Consider the following 24,817-nt stretch of genomic DNA (forward strand, 5'->3'; position numbering starts at 1 on the left):
TGATTAATGGTTAAGGTTAGGGTTAGGTGTAGGGTTAGATTTTAGGGTTGATTAAGGTTTATGGTAAGGGTTAGGTGTAGGGTTAGATTTTAGGGTTGACTAAGGGTTAGGGTTAGGTGTAGGGTTAGATTTTAGGGTTGATTAGGGTTAGGTGTAGGGTTAGATTTTAGGGTTGATTAATGGTTAAGGTTAGGGTTAGGTGTAGGGTTAGATTTTAGGGTTGATTAAGGGTTATGGTAAGGGTTAGGTGTAGGGTTAGATTTTAGGGTTGATTAAGGGTTATGGTTAGGGTTAGGTGTAGGGTTAGATTTTAGGGTTGATTAGGGTTAGATTTTAGGGTTGATTAATGGTTAAGGTTAGGGTTAGGTGTAGGGTTAGATTTTAGGGTTGATTAAGGGTTGTGGTTAGGGTTAGGTGTAGGGTTAGATTTTAGGGTTGATTAATGGTTAAGGTTAGGGTTAAGTGTAGGGTTAGATTTTAGGGTTGATTAAGGGTTATGGTAAGGGTGAGGTGTAGGGTTAGATTTTAGGGTTGATTAAGGGTTATGGTTAGGGTTAAGTGTAGGGTTAGATTTTAGGGTTGATTAAGGGTTATGGTTAGGGTTAGGTGTAGGGTTAGATTTTAGGGTTGATTAGGGTTAAGTGTAGGGTTAGATTTTAGGGTTGATTAATGGTTAAGGTTAGGGTTAGGTGTAGGGTTCGATTTTAGGGTTGATAAATGGTTAAGGTTATGGTAAGGGTTAGGTGTAGGGTTAGATTTTGGGGTTGATTAAGGGTTAGATTTTAGGGTTGATTAATGGTTAAGGTTATGGTTAGGGTTAGGTGTAGGCTTAGATTTAGGGTTGATTAGGGTTAGGTGTAGGGTTAGATTTTAGGATTGATTAAGGGTTAAGGTTATGGTTAGGGTTAGGTGTAGGGTTAGATTTAGGGTTGATTAGGGTTAGGTGTAGGGTTAGATTTTAGGGTTGATTAATGGTTAAGGTTAGGTGTAGGGTTAGATTTTAGGGTTGATTAAGGGTTAAGGTTATGGTTAGGGTTAGGTGTAGGGTTAGATTTTAGGGTTGATTAGGGTTAGGTGTAGGGTTAGATTTTAGGGTTGATTAATGGTTAAGGTTAGGGTTAGGTGTAGGGTTAGATTTTAGGGTTGATTAAGGGTTAAGGTTAGGTGTAGGGTTAGATTTTAGGGTTGATTAAGGGTTAAGGTTATGGTTAGGTGTAGGGTTAGATTTTAGGGTTGATTAGGGTTAGGTGTAGGGTTAGATTTTAGGGTTGATTAATGGTTAAGGTTAGGGTTAGGTGTAGGGTTAGATTTTAGGGTTGATTAAGGGTTATGGTAAGGGTTAGGTGTAGGGTTAGATTTTAGGGTTGATTAAGGGTTATGGTTAGGGTTAGGTGTAGGGTTAGATTTTAGGGTTGATTAGTGGTTATGGTTAGGGTTAGGTGTAGGGTTAGATTTTAGGGTTGATTAGAGTTAGGTGTAGGGTTAGATTTTAGGGTTGATTAATGGTTAAGGTTAGGGTTAGGGGTAGGGTTAGATTTTAGGGTTGATTAAGGGTTATGGTTAGGGTTAGGTTTAGGGTTAGATTTTAGGGTTGAATAGGGTTAGGTATAGGGTTAGATTTTAGGGTTGATTAATGGTTAAGGTTAGGTATAGGGTTAGATTTTAGGGTTGATTAAGGGTTATGGTAAGGGTGAGGTGTAGGGTTAGATTTTAGGGTTGATTTAAGGGTTATGGTTAGGGTTAAGTGTAGGGTTAGATTTTAGGGTTGATTAAGGGTTATGGTTAGGGTTAGGTGTAGGGTTAGATTTTAGGGTTGATTATGGTTAAGTGTAGGGTTCGATTTTAGGGTTGATTAATGGTTAAGGTTAGGTGTAGGGTTAGATTATAGGATTGATTAATGGTTAAGGTTATGGTTAGGTATAGGGTTAGATTTTAGGGTTGATTAAGGGTTATGGTAAGGGTGAGGTGTAGGGTTAGATTTTAGGGTTGATTTAAGGGTTATGGTTAGGGATAAGTGTAGGGCTAGATTTTAGGGTTGATTAATGGTTAAGGTTAGGGTTAGGTGTAGGGTTCGATTTTAGGGTTGATTAATGGTTAAGGTTATGGTAAGGGTTAGGTGTAGGGTTAGACTTTAGGGTTGATTAAGGGTTAAGGTTATGGTAAGGGTTAGGTGTAGGGTTAGATTTTGGGGTTGATTAAGGGTTAAGGTTATGGTTAGGGTTAGGTGTAGGGTTAGATTTACGGTTGATTAGGGTTAGGTGTAGGGTTAGATTTTAGGATTGATTAATGGTTAAGGTTAGGTGTAGGGTTAGATTTTAGGGTTGATTAAGGGTTATGGTTATGGTTAGGTGTAGGGTTAGATTTAGGGTTGATTAGGGTTAGGTGTAGGGTTAGATTTTAGGGTTGATTAATGGTTAAGGTTAGGTGTAGGGTTAGATTTTAGGGTTGATTTAGGGTTAAGGTTATGGTTAGGCTTAGGTGTAGGGTTAGATTTTAAGGTTGATTAGGGTTAGGTGTAGGGTTAGATTTTAGGGTTGATTAATGGTTAAGGTTAGGTGTAGGGTTAGATTTTAGGGTTGATTAAGGGTTATGGTAAGGGTTAGGTGTAGGGTTAGATTTTAGGGTTGATTAAGGGTTATGGTAAGGGTTAGGTGTAGGGTTAGATTTTAGGGTTGATTAAGGGTTATGGTTAGGGTTAGGTGTAGGGTTAGATTTTAGGGTTGATTAGGGTTAGGTGTAGGGTTAGATTTTAGGGCTGATTAATGGTTAAGGTTAGGTGTAGGGTTAGATTTTAGGGTTGATTAATGGTTAAGGTTAGGTGTAGGGTTAGGTTTTACCGTTGATTAATGGTTAAGGTTAGGTGTAGGGTTAGATTTTAGGGTTGATTAAGGGTTAGGGTTAGGGTTAGGTGTAGGGTTAGATTTTAGGGTTAATTAACAGTTAAGGTTATGGTTAGGCAAAGGCGTAGGAGCGGGTTTGATATTGAGGGTTAGGTTAGGGTTAGGTGTAGGGTTCGATTTTAGGGTTGATTAATGGTTAAGGTTATGGTAAGGGTTAGGTGTAGGGTTAGATTTTAGGGTTGATTAAGGGTTAAGGTTATGGTAAGGGTTAGGTGTAGGGTTAGATTTTAGGGTTGATTAAGGGTTAAGGTTAGGGTTAGGTGTAGGGTTAGATTTTAGGGTTGATTAGGGTTAGGTGTAGGGTTAGATTTTAGGATTGATTAATGGTTAAGGTTAGGTGTAGGGTTAGATTTTAGGGTTGATTAAGGGTTAAGGTTATGGTTAGGTGTAGGGTTAGATTTAGGGTTGATTAGGGTTAGGTATAGGGTTAGATTTTAGGGTTGATTAATGGTTAAGGTTAGGTGTAGGGTTAGATTTTAGGGTTGATTAAGGGTTAAGGTTATGGTTAGGTGTAGGGTTAGATTTTAGGGTTGATTAGGGTTAGGTGTAGGGTTAGATTTTAGGGTTGATTAATGGTTAAGGTTAGGTGTAGGGTTAGATTTTAGGTTTGATTAAGGGTTATGGTAAGGGTGAGGTGTAGGGTTAGATTTTAGGGTTGATTTAAGGGTTATGGTTAGGGTTAAGTGTAGGGCTAGATTTTAGGGTTGATTAATGGTTAAGGTTAGGGTTAGGTGTAGGGTTCGATTTTAGGGTTGATTAATGGTTAAGGTTATGGTAAGGGTTAGGTGTAGGGTTAGACTTTAGGGTTGATTAAGGGTTAAGGTTATGGTAAGGGTTAGGTGTAGGGTTAGATTTTGGGGTTGATTAAGGGTTAAGGTTATGGTTAGGGTTAGGTGTAGGGTTAGATTTACGGTTGATTAGGGTTAGGTGTAGGGTTAGATTTTAGGGTTGATTAATGGTTAAGGTTAGGTGTAGGGTTAGATTTTAGGGTTGATTAAGGGTTATGGTTATGGTTAGGGTTAGGTGTAGGGTTAGATTTAGGGTTGATTAGGGTTAGGTGTAGGGTTAGATTTTAGGGTTGATTAATGGTTAAGGTTAGGTGTAGGGTTAGATTTTAGGGTTGATTTAGGGTTAAGGTTATGGTTAGGGTTAGGTGTAGGGTTAGATTTTAAGGTTGATTAGGGTTAGGTGTAGGGTTAGATTTTAGGGTTGATTAATGGTTAAGGTTAGGTGTAGGGTTAGATTTTAGGGTTGATTAAGGGTTATGGTAAGGGTTAGGTGTAGAGTTAGATTTTAGGGTTGATTAAGGGTTATGGTAAGGGTTAGGTGTAGGGTTAGATTTTAGGGTTGATTAAGGGTTATTGTAAGGGTTAGGTGTAGGGTTAGATTTTAGGGTTGATTAAGGGTTATGGTTAGGGTTAGGTGTAGGGTTAGATTTTAGGGTTGATTAGGGTTAGGTGTAGGGTTAGATTTTAGGGTTGATTAATGGTTAAGGTTAGGGGTAGGGTTAGATTTTAGGGTTGATTAAGGGTTATGGTTAGGGTTAGGTGTAGGGTTAGATTTTAGGGTTGATTAGGGTTAGGTGTAGGGTTAGATTTTAGGGTTGATTAATGGTTAAGGTTAGGGTTAGGTGTAGGGTTAGATTTTAGGGTTGATTAAGGGTTATGGTAAGGGTTAGGTGTAGGGTTAGATTTTAGGGTTGATTAAGGGTTATGGTTAGGGTTAGGTGTAGGGTTAGATTTTAGGGTTGATTAGGGTTAGGTGTAGGGTTAGATTTTAGGGTTGATTAATGGTTAAGGTTAGGGTTAGATTTTAGGGTTGATTAGGGTTAGGTTTAGGGTTAGATTTTAGGGTTGATTAGGGTTAGGTGTAGGGTTAGATTTTAGGGTTGATTAGGGTTAGGTGTAGGGTTAGATTTTAGGGTTGATTAATGGTTAAGGTTAGGGGTAGGGTTAGATTTTAGGGTTGATTAAGGGTTATGGTTAGGGTTAGGTGTAGGGTTAGATTTTAGGGTTGATTAGGGTTAGGTGTAGGGTTAGATTTTAGGGTTGATTAATGGTTAAGGTTAGGGTTAGGTGTAGGGTTAGATTTTAGGGTTGATTAAGGGTTATGGTAAGGGTTAGGTGTAGGGTTAGATTTTAGGGTTGATTAAGGGTTATGGTTAGGGTTAGGTGTAGGGTTAGATTTTAGGGTTGATTAGGGTTAGGTGTAGGGTTAGATTTTAGGGTTGATTAATGGTTAAGGTTAGGGTTAGATTTTAGGGTTGATTAAGGGTTATGGTTAGGGTTAGGTTTAGGGTTAGATTTTAGGGTTGATTAGGGTTAGGTGTAGGGTTAGATTTTAGGGTTGATTAATGGTTAAGGTTAGGGTTACGTATAGGGTTAGATTTTAGGGTTGATTAAGGGTTATGGTAAGGGTGAGGTGTAGGGTTAGATTTTAGGGTTGATTTAAGGGTTATGGTTAGGGTTAAGTGTAGGGTTAGATTTTAGGGTTGATTAAGGGTTATGGTTAGGGTTAGGTGTAGGGTTAGATTTTAGGGTTGATTAGGGTTAAGTGTAGGGTTCGATTTTAGGGTTGATTAATGGTTAAGGTTAGGTGTAGGGTTCGATTTTAGGGTTGATTAATGGTTAAGGTTATGGTAAGGGTTAGGTGTAGGGTTAGACTTTAGGGTTGATTAAGGGTTAAGGTTATGGTAAGGGTTAGGTGTAGGGTTAGATTTTGGGGTTGATTAAGGGTTAAGGTTATGGTTAGGGTTAGGTGTAGGGTTAGATTTACGGTTGATTAGGGTTAGGTGTAGGGTTAGATTTTAGGATTGATTAATGGTTAAGGTTAGGTGTAGGGTTAGATTTTAGGGTTGATTAAGGGTTATGGTTAGGGTTAGGTGTAGGGTTAGATTTAGGGTTGATTAGGGTTAGGTGTAGGGTTAGATTTTAGGGTTGATTAATGGTTAAGGTTAGGTGTAGGGTTAGATTTTAGGGTTGATTAAGGGTTAAGGTTATGGTTAGGGTTAGGTGTAGGGTTAGATTTACGGTTGATTAGGGTTAGGTGTAGGGTTAGATTTTAGGATTGATTAATGGTTAAGGTTAGGTGTAGGGTTAGATTTTAGGGTTGATTAAGGGTTATGGTTAGGGTTAGGTGTAGGGTTAGATTTAGGGTTGATTAGGGTTAGGTGTAGGGTTAGATTTTAGGGTTGATTAATGGTTAAGGTTAGGTGTAGGGTTAGATTTTAGGGTTGATTAAGGGTTAAGGTTATGGTTAGGGTTAGGTGTAGGGTTAGATTTTAGGGTTGATTAGGGTTAGGTGTAGGGTTAGATTTTAGGGTTGATTAATGGTTAAGGTTAGGTGTAGGGTTAGATTTTAGGGTTGATTAAGGGTTATGGTAAGGGTTAGGTGTAGGGTTAGATTTTAGGGTTGATTAAGGGTTATGGTAAGGGTTAGGTGTAGGGTTAGATTTTAGGGTTGATTAAGGGTTATGGTTAGGGTTAGGTGTAGGGTTAGATTTTAGGGTTGATTAGGGTTAGGTGTAGGGTTAGATTTTAGGGTTGATTAATGGTTAAGGTTAGGTGTAGGGTTAGATTTTAGGGTTGATTAATGGTTAAGGTTAGGTGTAGGGTTAGGTTTTAGGGTTGATTAATGGTTAAGGTTAGGTGTAGGGTTAGATTTTAGGGTTGATTAAGGGTTAGGGTTAGGGTTAGGTGTAGGGTTAGATTTTAGGGTTAATTAACAGTTAAGGTTATGGTTAGGCAAAGGCGTAGGAGCGGGTTTGATATTGAGGGTTAGGTTAGGGTTAGGTGTAGGGTTCGATTTTAGGGTTGATTAATGGTTAAGGTTATGGTAAGGGTTAGGTGTAGGGTTAGATTTTAGGGTTGATTAAGGGTTAAGGTTATGGTAAGGGTTAGGTGTAGGGTTAGATTTTAGGGTTGATTAAGGGTTAAGGTTATGGTTAGGGTTAGGTGTAGGGTTAGATTTTAGGGTTGATTAGGGTTAGGTGTAGGGTTAGATTTTAGGATTGATTAATGGTTAAGGTTAGGTGTAGGGTTAGATTTTAGGGTTGATTAAGGGTTAAGGTTATGGTTAGGTGTAGGGTTAGATTTAGGGTTGATTAGGGTTAGGTATAGGGTTAGATTTTAGGGTTGATTAATGGTTAAGGTTAGGTGTAGGGTTAGATTTTAGGGTTGATTAAGGGTTAAGGTTATGGTTAGGTGTAGGGTTAGATTTTAGGGTTGATTAGGGTTAGGTGTAGGGTTAGATTTTAGGGTTGATTAATGGTTAAGGTTAGGTGTAGGGTTAGATTTTAGGGTTGATTAAGGGTTATGGTAAGGGTTAGGTGTAGGGTTAGATTTTAGGGTTGATTAATGGTTAAGGTTAGGTCTAGGGTTAGATTTTAGGGTTGATTAATGGTTAAGGTTAGGTGTAGGGTTAGATTTTAGGGTTGATTAATGGTTAAGGTTAGGTGTAGAGTTAGATTTTAGGGTTGATTAGGGTTAGGTGTAGGGTTAGATTTTAGGGTTGATTAAGGGTTAAGTTTAGGTGTAGGGTTAGATTTTAGGGTTGATTAATGGTTAAGGTTAGGTGTAGGGTTAGATTTTAGGGTTAATTAACAGTTAAGGTTAGGGTTAGGTGTAGGGTTAGATTTTAGGGTTAATTAATAGTTAAGGTTATGGTTAGGCAAAGGCGTAGGAGCGGGTTTGATATTGAGGGGGACACATTTGCTAATGTGAAACCAAGCCCACCCTATAGTTTCCTAGAAGAATATTTGTGGAATTACTTTTAATCACAAATAATCATTTTTTCTGTATTCTGTTTGTTATTAGTTACATCCAAGTAAAGGTGACTTTACAACTGTCCTTTTATGAAAAAGAATGTTACTTTACGTTTCATACATATTTTTGGCACAAGTTAATATAAACGTCAGGAAATGTGGTCGTACTGTGAACTACAAATGAACAGAAGTTAGAACAGTGTTTCTCAACCCTGTTCCTGCATATTCTACTGCATATTCCCACTGTTCTACATATTCTACAGTTTTCTCTGCTTTAAAGGCATTTAATAAAGTAAGTGGTGGTATGATGTGTCTAACACACTGCTGGATATACATAATGATTGATTTAGGCTCCATAGGGGGCTAAGGGATTTTAACACGTAAACAGTAACACCTTTAGAGGGCGGTGGTGAGTAGTGTTAGTTCTAACAGGTGCAGTAACACCTTTAGAGGGTGGTGGTAAGTAGTGTTAGTTCTAACAGGTGCAGTAACACCTTTAGAGGGTGGTAGTGAGTAGTGTTAGTTCTAACAGGTGCAGTAACACCTTTAGAGGGTGGTAGTGAGTAGTGTTAGTTCTAACAGGTGCAGTAACACCTTTAGAGGGCGGTGGTGAGTAGTGTTAGTTTTAACAGGTGCAGTAACACCTTTAGAGGTTGGTGGTGAGTAGTGTTAGTTCTAACAGGTGCAGTAACACCTTTAGAGGGTGGTGGTGAGTAGTGTTAGTTCTAACAGGTGCAGTAACACCTTTAGAGGGCGGTGGTGAGTAGTGTTAGTTCTAACAGGTGCAGTAACACCTTTAGAGGGTGGTGGTGTGCAGTGTTAGTTCTAAAAGGTGCAGTAACACCTTTAGAGGGTGGTGGGGAGTAGTGTTAGCTCTAACAGGTGCAGTAACACCTTTAGAGGGCGGTGGTGAGTAGTGTTAGTTCTAACAGGTGCAGTAACACCTTTAGAGGGTGGTGGGGAGTAGTGTTAGTTCTAACAGGTGCAGTAACACCTTTAGAGGGTGGTGGTGAGTAGTGTTAGTTCTAACAGGTGCAGTAACACCTTTAGAGGGTGGTGGTGAGTAGTGTTAGTTCTAACAGGTGCAGTAACACCTTTAGAGGGTGGTGGTAAGTAGTGTTAGTTCTAACAGGTGCAGTAACACCTTTAGAGGGTGGTGGTGAGTAGTGTTAGTTCTAACAGGTGCAGTAACACCTTTAGAGGGTGGTGGTGAGTAATGATAGTTCTAACAGGTGCAGTAACACCTTTAGACGGTGGTGTTAGTTCTAACAGGTGCAGTAACACCTTTAGAGGGTGGTGCTGAGTAGTGTTAGTTCTAACAGGTGCAGTAACACCTTTAGAGGGCGGTGGTGAGTAGTGTTAGTTCTAACAGGTGCAGTAACACCTTTAGAGGGTGGTGGTGAGTAGTGTTAGTTCTAACAGGTGCAGTAACACCTTTAGAGGGTGGTGCAGGTGTACTTATGAAGTGCAGACACTACTGTCTAATTAGACCGGTTATGAAGCCAATAAGAAGAGTGATTGATGTGATGATAGAGAATTGACTGATAGCATGGTCAGAAAGAGTTAACTGGAGCTGTAATGTGATTGTTCATTGTAAGTGCACCTGTTTTGTGGATGTTGGACTCTGCAGTGCAGGTGTAGTCACTGGGAGCCAATAAGAAACAAGTTCTTTCATGATGTCGATCAGGTTCACGCATGCTAACCCGGCGCATTGGCACACGCTCCTCTGGAGACATGGTGATGTCACTTCCTACACTGAAGTCTGTTGATAAAACTGTGGAAGGGAACAAAACAAGTTACAAAAACAATAAAGATAACTTATACCCAAATACATACAGTTCCAAATACAGTGGTATGAAAAAGTTATGTTTGTGTGAGTCAATGATATTTGAGAAGTGAAATAAAGTTCCTAGAATCTACAGAAAGTGTGAAATAATTCTTTAAACAAGTTTAGGCAGGCGCATACATTTGGGCACCCTTGTCGTTTTATTGATTTGAATACCTTTAAGCACTCATTGGAAGCTATAGGAATCATTTAGAGGCTGTTATTTCTGCAAAAGGAGAATCTACTAAATATTGATATTATTTTTCTGCTGGGGTGCTTAAATGTATGCACCTGCCTAAACTTGTTTAAAGAATTATTGCACACTTTCTATAAAGATTTTATAAAATTTATTTCATTCTCAAATATCACTGTGTTCATCTGCTAAATAATATATTTAAATGGAAATTGCTGATCTAAACAACCAATAAATTATAAAGCAAATTAGTGAAAATAGTACATTTGAATACTCTTTGTTTTTGTAAGGAGAAGTACAGGAGGTCCAGCTCCTCCAGTATGGTATCCGAGGGGTGCCCAAACTTTTCATACTAGAGTATATACTGCTCAAAGTTCATACTGATCCAAACATACCTAAACACCCTCTATTCAAAACATACTTTGTCCCATAAACACATTCTCTCCCAAACACATTCTATCCCAAACACATTCTGGCCCAAACAAATTCTGGCTCAAACACATTCTATCCCAAACACATTCTATCCCAAACACATTCTATCCCGAACAAATTCTGGCTCAAACACATTCTATCCCAAACACATTCTATCCCAAACAAATTCTGGCTCAAACACATTCTATCCCAAACACATTCTATCCCAAACAAATTCTGGCTCAAACACATTCTATCCCAAACACATTCTATCCCAAACACATTCTGGCCCAAACACATTCTATCCCAAACACATTCTGGCTCAAACACATTCTATCCCAAACACATTCTATCCCAAACACATTCTGGCCCAAACACATTCTATCCCAAACAAATTCTATCCCAAACACATTCTATCCCAAACCCATTCTATCCCAAACACATTTTATCCCAAACAAATTCTGGCTCAAACAAATTCTGGTTCAAACACATTCTATCCCAAACAAATTCTGGCTCAAACTAAATAATATATTTAAATGGAAATTGCTGATCTAAACAACCAATAAATTATAAAGCAAATTCGTGAAAATAGTACATTTGAATACACTTTGTTTTTGTAAGGAGAAGTACAGGAGGCCAGCTCCTCCAGTATGGTATCCGAGGGGTGCCCAAACTTTTCATACTAGAGTATATACTGCTCAAAGTTCATACTGATCCAAACATACCTAAACACCCTCTATTCAAAACATACTTCGTCCCATAAACACATTCTCTCCCAAACACATTCTATCCCAAACACATTCTGGCCCAAACAAATTCTGGCTCAAACACATTCTATCCCAAACACATTCTATCCCAAACACATTCTATCCCAAACACATTCTATCCCAAACACCTTCTATCCCGAACAAATTCTGGCTCAAACACATTCTATCCCTAACACATTCTATCCCAAACACATTCTATCCCGAACAAATTCTGGCCCAAACACATTCTATCCCAAATAAATTCTGGCCCAAACACATTCTATCCCAAACAAATTCTGGCCCAAACACATTCTATCCCAAACAAATTCTGGCCCAAACACATTCTATCCCAAACAAATTCTGGCCCAAACACATTCTATCCCAAACAAATTCTGGCTCAAACACATTCTATCCCAAACACATCCTGGCCCAAACACATTCTATCCCAAACAAATTTTGTCCCAAACACATTCTGGCCCAAACAAATTCTGACTCAAACACATTCTATCCCAAACACATTCTGGCCCAAACACATTCTATCCCAAACAAATTCTATCCCAAACACATTCTATCCCAAACAAATTCTATCCCAAACACATTCTGGCTCAAACACATTCTATCCCGAACACATTCTATCCCAAACACATTCTATCCCAAACAAATTCTATCCCAAACACATTCTATCCCAAACACATTCTAACCCAAACACATTCTAACCCAAACAAATTCTATCCCAAACACATTCTATCCCAAACACATTCTATCCCAAACAAATTATATCCCAAACAAATTATATCCCAAACACATTCTATCCCAAACAAATTCTGGCTCAGTCACATTCTATCCCAAACACATTCTATCCCAAACAAATTCTATCCCAAACAAATTCTATCCCAAACAAATTCTATCCCAAACACATTCTATCCCAAACAAATTCTGGCTCAGTCACATGCTATCCCAAACACATTCTGGCCCAAACAAATTCTGGCTCAAACACATTCTATCCCAAACACATTCTATCCCAAACAAATTCTATCCCAAACAAATTCTGTCTCAAACACATTCTATCCCAAACACATTCTATCCCAAACAAATTCTGGCCCAAACACATTCTATCCCAAACACATTCTGGCCCAAACACATTCTATCTCAAACAAATTCTGGCCCAAACACATTCTATCCCAAACACATTCTATCCCAAACAAATTCTATCCCAAACAAATTCTGGCTCAAACACATTCTATCCCAAACACATTCTATCCCAAATAAATTCTGGCCCAAACACATTCTATCCCAAACAAATTCTGGCCCAAACACATTCTATCCCAAACAAATTCTGGCCCCAACACATTCTATCCCAAACAAATTCTGGCCCAAACACATTCTATCCCAAACACATTCTATCCCAAACAAATTTTGTCCCAAACACATTCTATCCCAAACAAATTTTGTCCCAAACACATTCTATCCCAAAAAATTCTATCCCAAACACATTCTATCCCAAACAAATTCTATCCCAAATAAATTCTATCCCAAACAAATTCTATCCCAAATACATTCTATCCCAAACAAATTCTATCCCAAACAAATTCTATCCCAAACAAATTCTATCCCAAATACATTCTATCCCAAACAAATTCTATCCCAAACAAATTCTATCTCAAACAAATTCTATCCCAAACAAATTCTGGCTCAAACACATTCTATGCCAAACACATTCTGGTCCAAACAAATTCTATCCCAAACACATTCTATCCCAAACAAATTCTGGCTCAGTCACATTCTATCCCAAACACATTCTATCCCAAACACATTCTATCCCAAACAAATTCTGGCTCAAACACATTCTATCCCAAACACATTCTGGCCCAAACACATTCTATCCCAAACACATTCTGACCCAAACACATTCTATCCCAAACAAATTCTGGCCCAAACACATTCTATCCCAAACACATTCTGGCCCAAACACATTCTATCCCAAACATTCTATCCCAAACAAATTCTGGCTCAAACACATTCTATCCCAAACACATTCTGGCCCAAACAAATTCTGGCTCAAACACATTCTATCCCAAACACATTCTATCCCAAACAAATTCTATCCCAAACAAATTCTGTCTCAAACACATTCTATCCCAAACACATTCTATCCCAAACAAATTCTATCCCAAACAAATTCTGGCTCAAACACATTCTATCCCAAACACATTCTATCCCAAATAAATTCTGGCCCAAACACATTCTATCCCAAACAAATTCTGGCCCAAACACATTCTATCCCAAACAAATTCTGGCCCCAACACATTCTATCCCAAACAAATTCTGGCCCAAACACATTCTATCCCAAACACATTCTATCCCAAACAAATTTTGTCCCAAACACATTCTATCCCAAACAAATTTTGTCCCAAACACATTCTATCCCAAAAAATTCTATCCCAAACACATTCTATCCCAAACAAATTCTATCCCAAATAAATTCTATCCCAAACAAATTCTATCCCAAATACATTCTATCCCAAACAAATTCTATCCCAAACAAATTCTATCCCAAACAAATTCTATCCCAAATACATTCTATCCCAAACAAATTCTATCCCAAACAAATTCTATCTCAAACAAATTCTATCCCAAACAAATTCTGGCTCAAACACATTCTATGCCAAACACATTCTGGCCCAAACACATTCTATCCCAAACACATTCTGGTCCAAACACATTCTATCCCAAACACATTCTATCCCAAACACATTCTGGCCCAAACAAATTCTGGCTCAAACACATTCTATCCCAAACACATTCTGGCCCAAACACATTCTATCCCAAACAAATTCTATCCCAAACACATTCTATCCAAAACAAATTCTATCCCAAACAAATTCTGGCTCAAACACATTCTATCCCGAACACATTCTATCCCAAACACATTCTATCCCAAACAAATTCTATCCCAAACACATTCTATCCCAAACACATTCTATCCCAAACAAATTCTATCCCAAACAAATTCTATCCCAAACAAATTCTATCCCAAACACATTCTATCCCAAACAAATTCTGGCTCAGTCACATTCTATCCCAAACACATTCTATCCCAAACACATTCTATCCCAAACAAATTCTGGCTCAAACACATTCTATCCCAAACACATTCTGGCCCAAACACATTCTATCCCAAACACATTCTGACCCAAACACATTCTATCCCAAACAAATTCTGGCCCAAACACATTCTATCCCAAACACATTCTGGCCCAAACACATTCTATCCCAAACATTCTATCCCAAACAAATTCTGGCTCAAACACATTCTGGCCCAAACAAATTCTGGCTCAAACACATTCTATCCCAAACACATTCTGGCCCAAACACATTCTATCCCAAACACGTTCTATCCCAAACAAATTCTGGCTCAAACACATTCTATCCCAAACACATTCTGGCCCAAACACATTCTATCCCAAACAAATTCTATCCCAAATAAATTCGATCCCAAACAAATTCTATCCCAAATACATTCTATCCCAAACAAATTCTATCCCAAACAAATTCTATCCCAAACAAATTCTATCCCAAATACATTCTATCCCAAACAAATTCTATCCCAAACAAATTCTATCTCAAACAAATTCTATCCCAAACAAATTCTGGCTCAAACACATTCTATGCCAAACACATTCTGGCCCAAACACATTCTATCCCAAACACATTCTGGTCCAAACACATTCTATCCCAAACACATTCTATCCCAAACACATTCTGGCCCAAACAAATTCTGGCTCAAACACATTCTATCCCAAACACATTCTGGCCCAAACACATTCTATCCCAAACAAATTCTATCCCAAACACATTCTATCCAAAACAAATTCTATCCCAAACAAATTCTGGCTCAAACACATTCTATCCCGAACACATTCTATCCCAAACACATTCTATCCCAAACAAATTCTATCCCAAACACATTCTATCCCAAACACATTCTATCCCAAACAAATTCTATCCCAAACAAATTCTATCCCAAACAAATTCTATCCCAAACACATTCTATCCCAAACAAATTCTGGCTCAGTCACATTCTATCCCAAACACATTCTATCCCAAACACATTCTATCCCAAACAAATTCTGGCTCAAACACATTCTATCCCAAACACATTCTGGCCCAAACACATTCTATCCCAAACACATTCTGACCCAAACACATTCTATCCCAAACAAATTCTGGCCCAAACACATTCTATCCCAAACACATTCTGGCCCAAACACATTCTATCCCAAACATTCTATCCCAAACAAATTCTGGCTCAAACACATTCTATCCCAAACACATTCTGGCCCAAACAAATTCTGGCTCAAACACATTCTATCCCAAACACATTCTGGCCCAAACACATTCTATCCCAAACACGTTCTATCCCAAACAAATTCTGGCTCAAACACATTCTATCCCAAACACATTCTATTCCAAACAAATTCTGGCCCAAACACATTCTGGCTCAAACACATTCTATCCCAAACACATTCTGGCCCAAACACATTCTATCACAAACAAATTCTATCCCAAACACATTCTATCCCAAACAAATTCTATCCCAAACAAATTCTATCCCAAACAAATTCTGGCTCAAACACATTCTATCCCAAACACATTCTATCCCAAACACATTCTGGCTCAAACATATTCTATCCCAAACACATTCTGGCTCAAACACATTCTATTCCAAACACATTCTGGCCCAAACACATTCTATCCCAAACAAATTCTGGCCCAAACACATTCTATCCCAAACACATTCTGGCCCAAACACATTCTATCCCAAACACATTCTATCCCAAACAAATTCTGGCTCAAACACATTCTATCCCAAACACATTCTGGCCCAAACACATTCTATCCCAAACACATTCTATCCCAAACAAATTCTGGCTCAAACACATTCTATCCCAAACAAATTCTGGCTCAAACACATTCCATCCCAAACACATTCTATCCCAAACACATTCTATCCCAAACAAATTCTGGCCCAAACACATTCTATCCCAAACACATTCTGGCCCAAACACATTCTATCCCAAACACATTCTATCCCAAACAAATTCTGGCTCAAACACATTCTATCCCAAACAAATTCTGGCTCAAACACATTCTATCCCAAACACATTCTGGCCCAAACACATTCTATCCCAAACACATTCTGGCCCAAACACATTCTATCCCAAACACATTCTATTCCAAACAAATTCTGGCCCAAACACATTCTATCCCAAACACATTCTATCCCAAACAAATTCTATCCCAAACAAATTCTGGCTCAAACACATTCTATCCCAAACAAATTCTGGCTCAAACACATTCTATCCCAAACACATTCTATCCCAAACACATTCTGGCCCAAACACCTTCCATCCCAAACACATTCTGACCCAAACACCTTCTATCCCAAACAAATTCTGGCCCAAACACATTCTGTCCCAAACAAAGTCTAATCAAACTTAATCCCAAACACAATCTGGCCTAAACACATTTTTTTCCAAACACAATCTGGCCTAAACACATTCCAAACACATTCTGACCTAAACACACTTTTTTCCAAACACAATCTGGCCTAATCACACTCTAGTCTAAACACATTCTGGCCTAAACACACTCTTTTCCAAACACTCCCCCTCCCAAAGACATTCTCGCCTAAACACATTCAATCACAAACAAAATCTGGCCTCAATACAGTCTATGCCAAAAACACTATCCCAAACACACTACATCCCAAAAACCTTTTTGCCAAAACACAATCTATGCAAAACACTCTCTATCCCAGATAGATTCTGGCATGTACACGCTCCATCTCAAACACACTTTGCCCTAAACACACTCCATCCCAAACACACCCCATTCCAAACACACTCTATCACAAACACATTATGGCCCAAACATACTCTATTCCAAACAGACTCCATCTCAAACACCTTCCATCCCAAACACACTCTATCCCAAACACACTCTATCCCAAAGACGTTATGACCCAAGCACATTCTGGCCTAAATACATTCTATTCCAAACACACCCCATCCCAAACGCATTATATCCTAAACACACTCTTTCGAAAACACATTCTGGTCCAAACACACTCAATCCTAAACTCATTCCATCCAAAACACATTCTGGCCTTAATACATTCCATCCCAAACACACTCTATCCTGAACTTATTCCATCCCAAACACATTCTGGCCTAAATACATTCTATCCCATACACAATTTGGCCTAAACACACACTATTCCAAACACACCCCATCCCAAACACATTATATCCTAATTACACTCTTTCAAAAACACGTTCTGGCCCAAATACACTATATCCCAAACACAATCTGGCCTAAACACACACTATTCCAAACACACCCCATCCCAAACACATTATATCCTAAACACACTCTTTCGAAAACACGTTCTGGCCCAAACACACTATATCCCAAACACACTCTGACCTAATCACACTCTAGTCTAAACATATTATATCCCAAACACATTCTATCCTAAACACACTTTATTCCAAACATAATCTAGCATAAACACACTCCGTCCTAAACACATTTTGGGCTAATCACACTTGATCCCAAACACTATCTGGCCTAATCACACTCTATCCCAAAGACAATCTAACCTAATCAAACACCCTCCATCCCAAACACACTCAATCCCAAACACACCCCATTCCAAACACATTCTATCCCAAACACATTATGGCACACTCACACTTTACCATAAACACATTTAGCCTTTATATATATTCTGGCCATAACACACTATCCTAAACACATTCTGGTGTAAACACACTCTGGCCAAATTTTTTACCAAACATAATTTGGCCTAAACCCACTCTGTACCAAACACCCTCATCTCATATACACACTTTACCATATACACATTTAGCCTGTATATATATTCTGGCCATAACACACTATCCCAAAGACATTATGGCCTTAACATATTCTGGGTGTAACATATTTTTGCATATACACACTCTATCCCAAACACACTATGGCTTACTCTGGAGCAGTGCTACACCACCGACCGGTTCGTTCACCTGATCTTTGATGTTATTTGTACCTGATCTGTGGCGCTCCAGGCCACGCCCCTGGGTGTTGTTGCAGGCCATGGTGAAATCAGTCCTGCAGTAGCCTGGGGACCCCACCTGAACCATCTGGGGGATGTGCTTCTTACGTTTCTTGGGTAGCTTCTGCTTGGCCATGGCCAGAGAGTAATACATACCAAAGTTATTCACAATAACTGGCACAGGCATGGCTATTGTTAGCACGCCTGCTAGGGCACACAGTGCTCCCACCAGCATACCTGACCATGTCTGTGGGTACATGTCCCCATAGCCCAATGTTGTCATGGTAACAACCGCCCACCAGAAGCCAATAGGGATGTTTTTGAACATGGTGTGGTCACTGGCTGTGGGGTCGTTGGGGTTAGCGCCAATTCGTTCAGCATAGTAGATCATGGTGGCAAAGATGAGGACTCCAAGGGCCAGGAAGATGATGAGGAGGAAAAACTCATTAACGCTTGCCCGAAGGGTGTGGCCCAAGACCCGCAAACCTACAAAATGCCGGGTGAGCTTGAAAATCCGAAGGATCCGGACAAATCTAACGACGCGCAGGAATCCCAACACATCTTTAGCAGCTTTGGAAGAAAGGCCACTCAGCCCGACCTCCAGGTAAAAGGGCAGGATGGCTACAAAGTCAATGATGTTCAGGACACTCTTTACAAACTCCAGCTTATCAGGGCTGAATGTCACTCTGACCAAGAACTCGAAAGTAAACCATAAAACACAGACGCCCTCCACATAGGTAAGCGCTGGGTCAGTCTCTATTTCATACTGTGGGGAAACCTCCAGCAAACTGTCATTCCGTAACGCGTCAGTTTTGTTGATGATCGTGTTGAAGGCCTCATGGGTCTCCAGGCAGAAGGTGGTGATAGAGACCATGATGAAGAACAAAGAAGCAAAAGCCACAAACTGTGGAAAAAAGAGAGAGAGAGAATAATTAACCTTCAAACAGTAAATAACTGATACTGATAGCATGTGATTTCAGTAGCAAGGAATTAGAGATATTAAGACAGGGATGGGCAACTTCCATGATGGAGAGGGACACATTTTTTTCAGCATGACCATTGGAGGGCCACATGACCTCGCACTTCAAATAATTGAATATGAAAAACGCTACAAATGATTTTCAATAAGAACAAATTTTATATGAATTTATATCTGTATGTTTACAGCACCAACATTTATCAACAACTATTTTCTGCATATTAATGCATTTTAATACGGCAAAAGACAAACCGTTTGCTTAAAAAAACATTTATTGAAGCTAATGAGAGAGCTGTGGTTTGGCCTGCTGGCTCACAATGGACTGGATGTCAATGTCAATTTTCGTGGTTGTTTGGCCTCTAGCGGTCAAAAGTAGAATTACGTTTTTTTTTTTTTGTTTTTTTTTGTTTTGTTTTTTAATTATGAAATTCTGAAATTATTTTTGATCTATTCGCGGGCCGCACTGAGTGATGACGAGGGCCGTGTGCGGCCCCCGGGCCGCCAGTTGCCCATCCCTGTATTAAGATATTAAACACCTCAACCTATTCTAGTGTTTAGGAGTGTTCATTGAGGTGTTAATGGATTAATATATCCTGTTTTATTAAACTAACAAATATAACACAGAAGGAAGTTGAGATTTGTAATGTAATAAGTCTTAATCTGTGTAAATGTAATGATGAAACACTATAGTGATTACAATATTAGAGTAAAAGGAAACTGTACAACTGAAAGGAAGGTCTAGCACACTGTTGGAGCCTCTAGCCTGGATACAGGATGCTATATGGTTGGGTATGGAGGTATAGAGGTTCTGTATGGCACCCTGCAGCATGTTTACCAACAGATGTAGCAGATGGGCCTGTAGATCCTGCTCTACACTAGTAGGTTACTGAAGCTGCTGTTCCAGCTGCTCCCATAAATGCTGGATTTCTGATAAATCTGGAGACCAGCCAGAACATGGAAGTGTTATTTATCTGGTAGAGACATTCCCGGGAAACCCTTGCCTTGCCAGTTGTCCATGAGAGGCAGCAACACATGTGTCTGTAGGATGTCCTGCACAAATCACTGAGCTGTTATTGTTCCTTGTATCATTACTGGGGCTGACCAACTCTTGTATGCAGTGCTCCCCAGAATATCACACCAGCCTTGAACCCCACCGGTGCCAGATCCCAAACAGAACCTAGATTTGTCACCAAAAATGATAGACCAGAGCAAGTCTGTCTAGATGGGAAATGACCACTCTTCTTCTCTTAGTCCAGTGATGCACCACTATCAAAGTCTGCCCACTGAGAAAAATGTTCTTGAGTCCATCACAGAGGCAGGTCTAGCAGTCACTACACTACCCAACAATTTTATATAGCAGTGGAAGAGGCACTTTTACTACCTCTTGTGGAAAGACCCAGAGTTTAACCAGATTATAACTGTTATCATTTACACATCAGCCTACACCTCAATAAGCTTTCCACTGTAGAGTAAATTCCACTAAGCTCAGTTTTCTCACTCTACAGAATGGAGTGTGTATATCCCCTGCTCTCTGAATTAGCATATTAAAGCATGAGTAGAGTAAAGGTCCCATGGTGCCCGTGGGTAAAGACCTTAAGCTGAGCGCTGTCGGACCCAGGCTGTGTTGATAAAACAGTAAAGTGTGAGTCAGACTGTACTACAGCTGCTCTGAGACACAGCACACATGTGTCAAAACACCCATAGGTCTTTGCAGCATCAAACACTTCCTCTCCTCTCTGCAGTAATGTGGTAATAATTAGTGCTGTTTCGGTGCTGACAGCAGGCTGACAGTGAGCGTAACGCCGCTAGGTAACACTGTACCACACTGTTTAACTCCAGCAGCACTGTGAATAAATCAGGGGCTGTATCAATGGGGAGACCTATTGCTGGTTAAAATAAGACTTTCTCATAATGTTCTTTATGGCATCTTTGTTAACTGGGCAGCACAGTGGCTTGGTTGTTAGCATATATCCTCCTTTTAACATTGGAGTCTTCGGTTCAAGTCCCCCCAGTGAAGTTTCCATGTTCTCCTTGAGCCTGTGTGGGTTTACTCCCATAATACAAACTGCATCTAAATTGGCAATAAATTGGCTATCCTAAATCAGAGGTTTTTAACCTTCTTTTCTGTGCAACCCCTTTTTAGGGTTGAAAATATTTCACAACCCTAACTCACCAACCTGTCATAAACTACTCCCATAAAAAAGTATTACAGTGCAGCATGGGAGATCGATTTAGCTTCATAATTTATGTTGAGACAGACAATGGATATTAATTAGCGCAGCTGCAGTTTCACTTTAAAATGATGGTCAACAAAAAAGTAAAACCTCAAAAATTTTTTGATATTTGACGTTATTTTCTTATATTCACTTAAATTTGACTTAACACAATTTGTATATGACTATATTTGACTGGGGCACATACCCACCATGCTCACATGTTTCTTTCTTGCTCCAAGTGGCACTTGGAGAAACCATAGGAGAAACAACAGACAAAATGAGTAATAAATAACTCTATTAATTTTCTCAAGATGTGTCGTTGTGATGTCAAACCAACAGTAAAATTTAAAAATGTTGTTTTGCATGTTTGTCACTATTAACTGTTTCAGATCATCAGACAAATTTAAATATTAATCAAAGACAACACAAGAAACACAAAATGCTGTTTTAAATACAGGTTTTTATTATTAAGGGACAAATAATCCAAACCTACATGGCCCTGTGTGAAAAACTGCTGCTGTACCTTGTGATGGTAACTCTTAAATTGTGTCAGTTTAATGGTAATTAACAACGCATTTGTTTACTTTGCTATGATTTTATTGTTCAAGTATTTATTATTTTTCCAGGGCTTATATCAAGTTGCAACCCCCTAAATTGCCCTGGCACCCAGTGAGCAGTGATGGTAAAGGGCCTTGCTCAATATATGGGAGCAGCCCGCTAAACCATGTTATCAAACCCATGACCTTAACGTCAACAGCCCAGTGCTCTAACCACTGAGCCACCATTTCTGCTCTTTCTCTTACTGTTTAGAGTCTGAAGGTTGTGCTTTTAGCTTATTCTCAACGCTAATACAGCACTAACACAGATCTCGCGCTGCCATGGCCCGGAACGGTGCCGGTTGGCCCGGCTGCAGTCCGGTTGGGCCGTGTTCAATCAGTACTCATGTAAACACAGCTAATGATGTTGTCAGGCTTTAGATGTCTCCTGTGAGCACGGCGGTTAGCGGGGCTAATACGGCTAATGCGGCTTCCACAGCGCCGAGCTCCAGCCTCTGATCTCAGTGGGGTATTAGATCTGAGCCCCGGTAACCGTGGTAACCCCACATATGAGGAGTCACGCTACGGCCGAGGAAGGGAGAAAGTTATACTAACCCTGAGTAATCCGGGAGTGTTAGTGATGCGGTTTTACTGAGCAGGTTTAATTAAGATGAGCCTAAAAAGGAGCATCCACTGTAATCCTCCAGCAGTTGATTTAGTAAATTGAATTCAATTTTACTTAATTATTACGCATACTGATACAGGGTTTCACTATACAATAAAACACTGTTAGACTAAATCTCCAGTGCAGTAACAGACAGATCAGTGCATGACAGACCAAAACACAAGGTTCACATACAAGTAGTACAGCAGATGCTAAATACAATAAATACAGTATATTGATTAGTTATAGTGTTATTACGTGCAGTTATTACTGACTGTAGTGAATGTAGTAAGTGTTATAATTGTGTGATTGTGCATATAGTAAAGAGATCAGAGTGAGGTACAGTGTGTAGTAAAAGAGTTCAGTGTGAGGTACAGTGTGTAGAGAATATGTTCAGTGTGAGTTTGGTGTGTAGAGGAAGAGTTAAGTGTGAGGTATAGTGTGTAGAGAAAAAACTTTAGTGTGAGGTATAATGTGTAGAGAAAGAGTTCAGTGTGAGGTATAGTATGCAGAGAAAGAGAACAGTGTGATGTACAGTGTGTAAAGAAAGAGTTCCGTGTGAGGTATAGTGTGTACAGGAAGAGTTCAGTATGAGGTATAGTGTGTAGAGAAAGAGTTTAATGTGAGGTATAGTGTGTAGTAAAGAGTTAAGTTTGAGGTACAGTGTGTAGAGGAAGAGTTTAATGTAAGGTGTAGTGTGTAGAGGAAGAGTTCAGTTTGAGGTATAGTGTGTGAGGAAGAGTTCAGTGTGAAGTATAGTGTGTGAGGAAGAGTTCAGTGTGAAGTATAGTGTGTAGAGGAAGAGTTTAGTGTGAGCTGTATTGTGTACAAGGAAAATTTTATTTAGTTAGAGGAAGGGTTCAGTGTGAGGTATCGTGTGCAGAGGAAGAGTTTAGTGTGAGGTATAGTGTGTAGATACAGGGTTCAATGTGAGGTATAGTGTGTAGAGATAGAGTTCAGTGCAAAATATAGTTTGTTGAGACAGAGTTCAGCGTGAGGTGTAGTGTGTAGAGGAACAGTTCAGTGTGAGCTATAGTATGTAGAGGAAGAGTTTAATGTAAGGTATAGTGTGTAGAGGAAGAGTTTAATGTAAGGAATACTGTGTAGAGGAAGAGTTCAGAGTGAGGTATTGTGTGTAAGGAAGAGTTCAGTTTGAGGTAAAGTGTGTAGAGGAAAAGTTTAGTGTGAGCTGTATTGTGTACAAGGAATTTTTTATTTAGTTAGAGGAAGGGTTCAGTGTGAGGCATAGTTTGTACAGAGAGGTTTCAATGTGAGGTATAGTGTGTAGATGAAGAATTCAGTGTGAGGTATTGTGTGTAGGAAGAATTTAGTGTAAGTGTGAAGTATTGTGTGTAGAGACAGAGTTTAGTGTGATGTATAGTGTGTAGAGGAAGAGATCAGTGTGAGGTACAGTGTGTAGAGAAAGAGTCCAGTGTGAAGTATAGTGTGTAGAGACAGAGTTTAGTGTGAGGTATAGCGTGTAGAGGAAGAGATCACTGTGAGGTACAGTGTGTAGAGAAAGAGTGTGAAGTATAGTGTGTAAAGGAAAATATCAGTGTGAGGTACAGTGTGTAGAAAAAGAGTGTGAAGTATAGTGTGTGGAGGAAGAGTATATTGTGAGCTGTAACGTGTACAAGAAAAATGTACCTTTAGTTAAAGGAAGGATTCAATGTGAGGTACAGTGTGTAGAAGAAGAGTTCAGAGCGAGGTATTATGTGTGAGGAAGAGTTCAGTGTTAGGTATTGTATGTGTGAGGAAGAGTTCAGAGTGAGGAAAAGTTATACGCCTTGCACCTATGCTGTTTAAATTGCAACAGAGTTGCTAAATTGGCATACTAAATTAGGTGAGTACAGGTACATTTCTGGTGAATTGCTATGTTGGAAATGGAGTTCAGTTTAAGGTATAGTGTGTGAGGAAGAATTCAGTGTGAAGTATAGTGTGTAGAGAAAGAGTTTATTGTGAGCTGTATTATATACAAGGAACATTTTATTTAGTTAGAGGAAGGATTAAGTGTGAGGTATAGTGTGTAGAGAGAGGTTTCAATGTGAGTTATAGTGTGTAGATGAAGAATTTCAATGTGAGGTATTGTGTGTGGAGGAAGAGTTTAGTGTAAGGTATAGTGTGTAGTGAAAGAGATCAGTTTGAGGTACAGTGTGTAGAGGAAGAGTTCAGTGTGAGGTATAATGTGTAGAGGAAGAGTTCACTGTGAGGTATAGTGTGTAGAGAAAGAGTTTATTGTGAGCTGTATTATATACAAGGAACATTTTATTTAGTTAGAGGAAGAGTTCAGTGTGAGGTATAATGTGTAGAGGAAGAGTTCACTGTGAGGTATAATGTGTAGAGGAAGACTTCACTGTGAGGTATAGTGTGTAGAGAAAGAGTTCAGTGTGAGATATAATGTGTAGAGGAAGAGATCAGTGTGAGGTACAGTGTGTAGAGACAGAGTTTAGTGTGAGGTAAAGTGTGTA

The 24,817-nt window shown here is 39.3% G+C and overlaps 1 protein-coding gene and 2 long non-coding RNA genes across 19 annotated transcripts in view; 2 read left to right on the plus strand and 1 right to left on the minus strand.

Moving 5' to 3' along the window:
* The window catches only part of kcnc2 (potassium voltage-gated channel, Shaw-related subfamily, member 2), a 50,294-nt gene that overhangs the window by 7,772 nt on the left and 17,705 nt on the right, over window positions 1–24,817 (minus strand). For both annotated transcript variants that reach the window (XM_049474101.1, XM_049474100.1), the window contains exons 2-3: window positions 17,949–18,858; window positions 9,266–9,436 (exon numbers count right to left, since the gene is read on the minus strand). In XM_049474101.1, the coding sequence (XP_049330058.1) occupies window positions 9,266–9,436; window positions 17,949–18,858 (1,081 nt within the window). The remainder of the gene's footprint in view (window positions 1–9,265; window positions 9,437–17,948; window positions 18,859–24,817) is intronic.
* On the plus strand, window positions 623–7,553 carry LOC125797672 (uncharacterized). Of its 8 annotated transcripts, none has more exons than XR_007436540.1 (4): window positions 623–678; window positions 2,052–2,116; window positions 3,011–3,058; window positions 5,502–6,090. It is a non-coding gene; the product is annotated as an uncharacterized LOC125797672 (long non-coding RNA). The 8 variants fall into 8 exon arrangements; XR_007436516.1 differs by lacking the exon at window positions 5,502–6,090 and adding an exon at window positions 3,638–4,348; XR_007436534.1 differs by lacking the exon at window positions 3,011–3,058 and having other exon boundaries at window positions 5,460–6,090.
* On the plus strand, window positions 7,917–9,111 carry LOC125797621 (uncharacterized). 9 transcript variants are annotated; one of them, XR_007436481.1, is made up of 6 exons: window positions 7,917–8,094; window positions 8,295–8,394; window positions 8,645–8,744; window positions 8,795–8,844; window positions 8,895–8,984; window positions 9,035–9,105. It is a non-coding gene; the product is annotated as an uncharacterized LOC125797621 (long non-coding RNA). The 9 variants fall into 9 exon arrangements; XR_007436487.1 differs by lacking the exon at window positions 9,035–9,105 and having other exon boundaries at window positions 7,919–8,094; window positions 8,935–9,011; XR_007436475.1 differs by lacking the exon at window positions 8,895–8,984 and having other exon boundaries at window positions 7,921–8,094; window positions 8,985–9,055.

This window comes from Astyanax mexicanus, chromosome 2 (genome assembly GCF_023375975.1).
Source record: "Astyanax mexicanus isolate ESR-SI-001 chromosome 2, AstMex3_surface, whole genome shotgun sequence".
NCBI lineage: Eukaryota > Metazoa > Chordata > Actinopteri > Characiformes > Acestrorhamphidae > Astyanax > Astyanax mexicanus.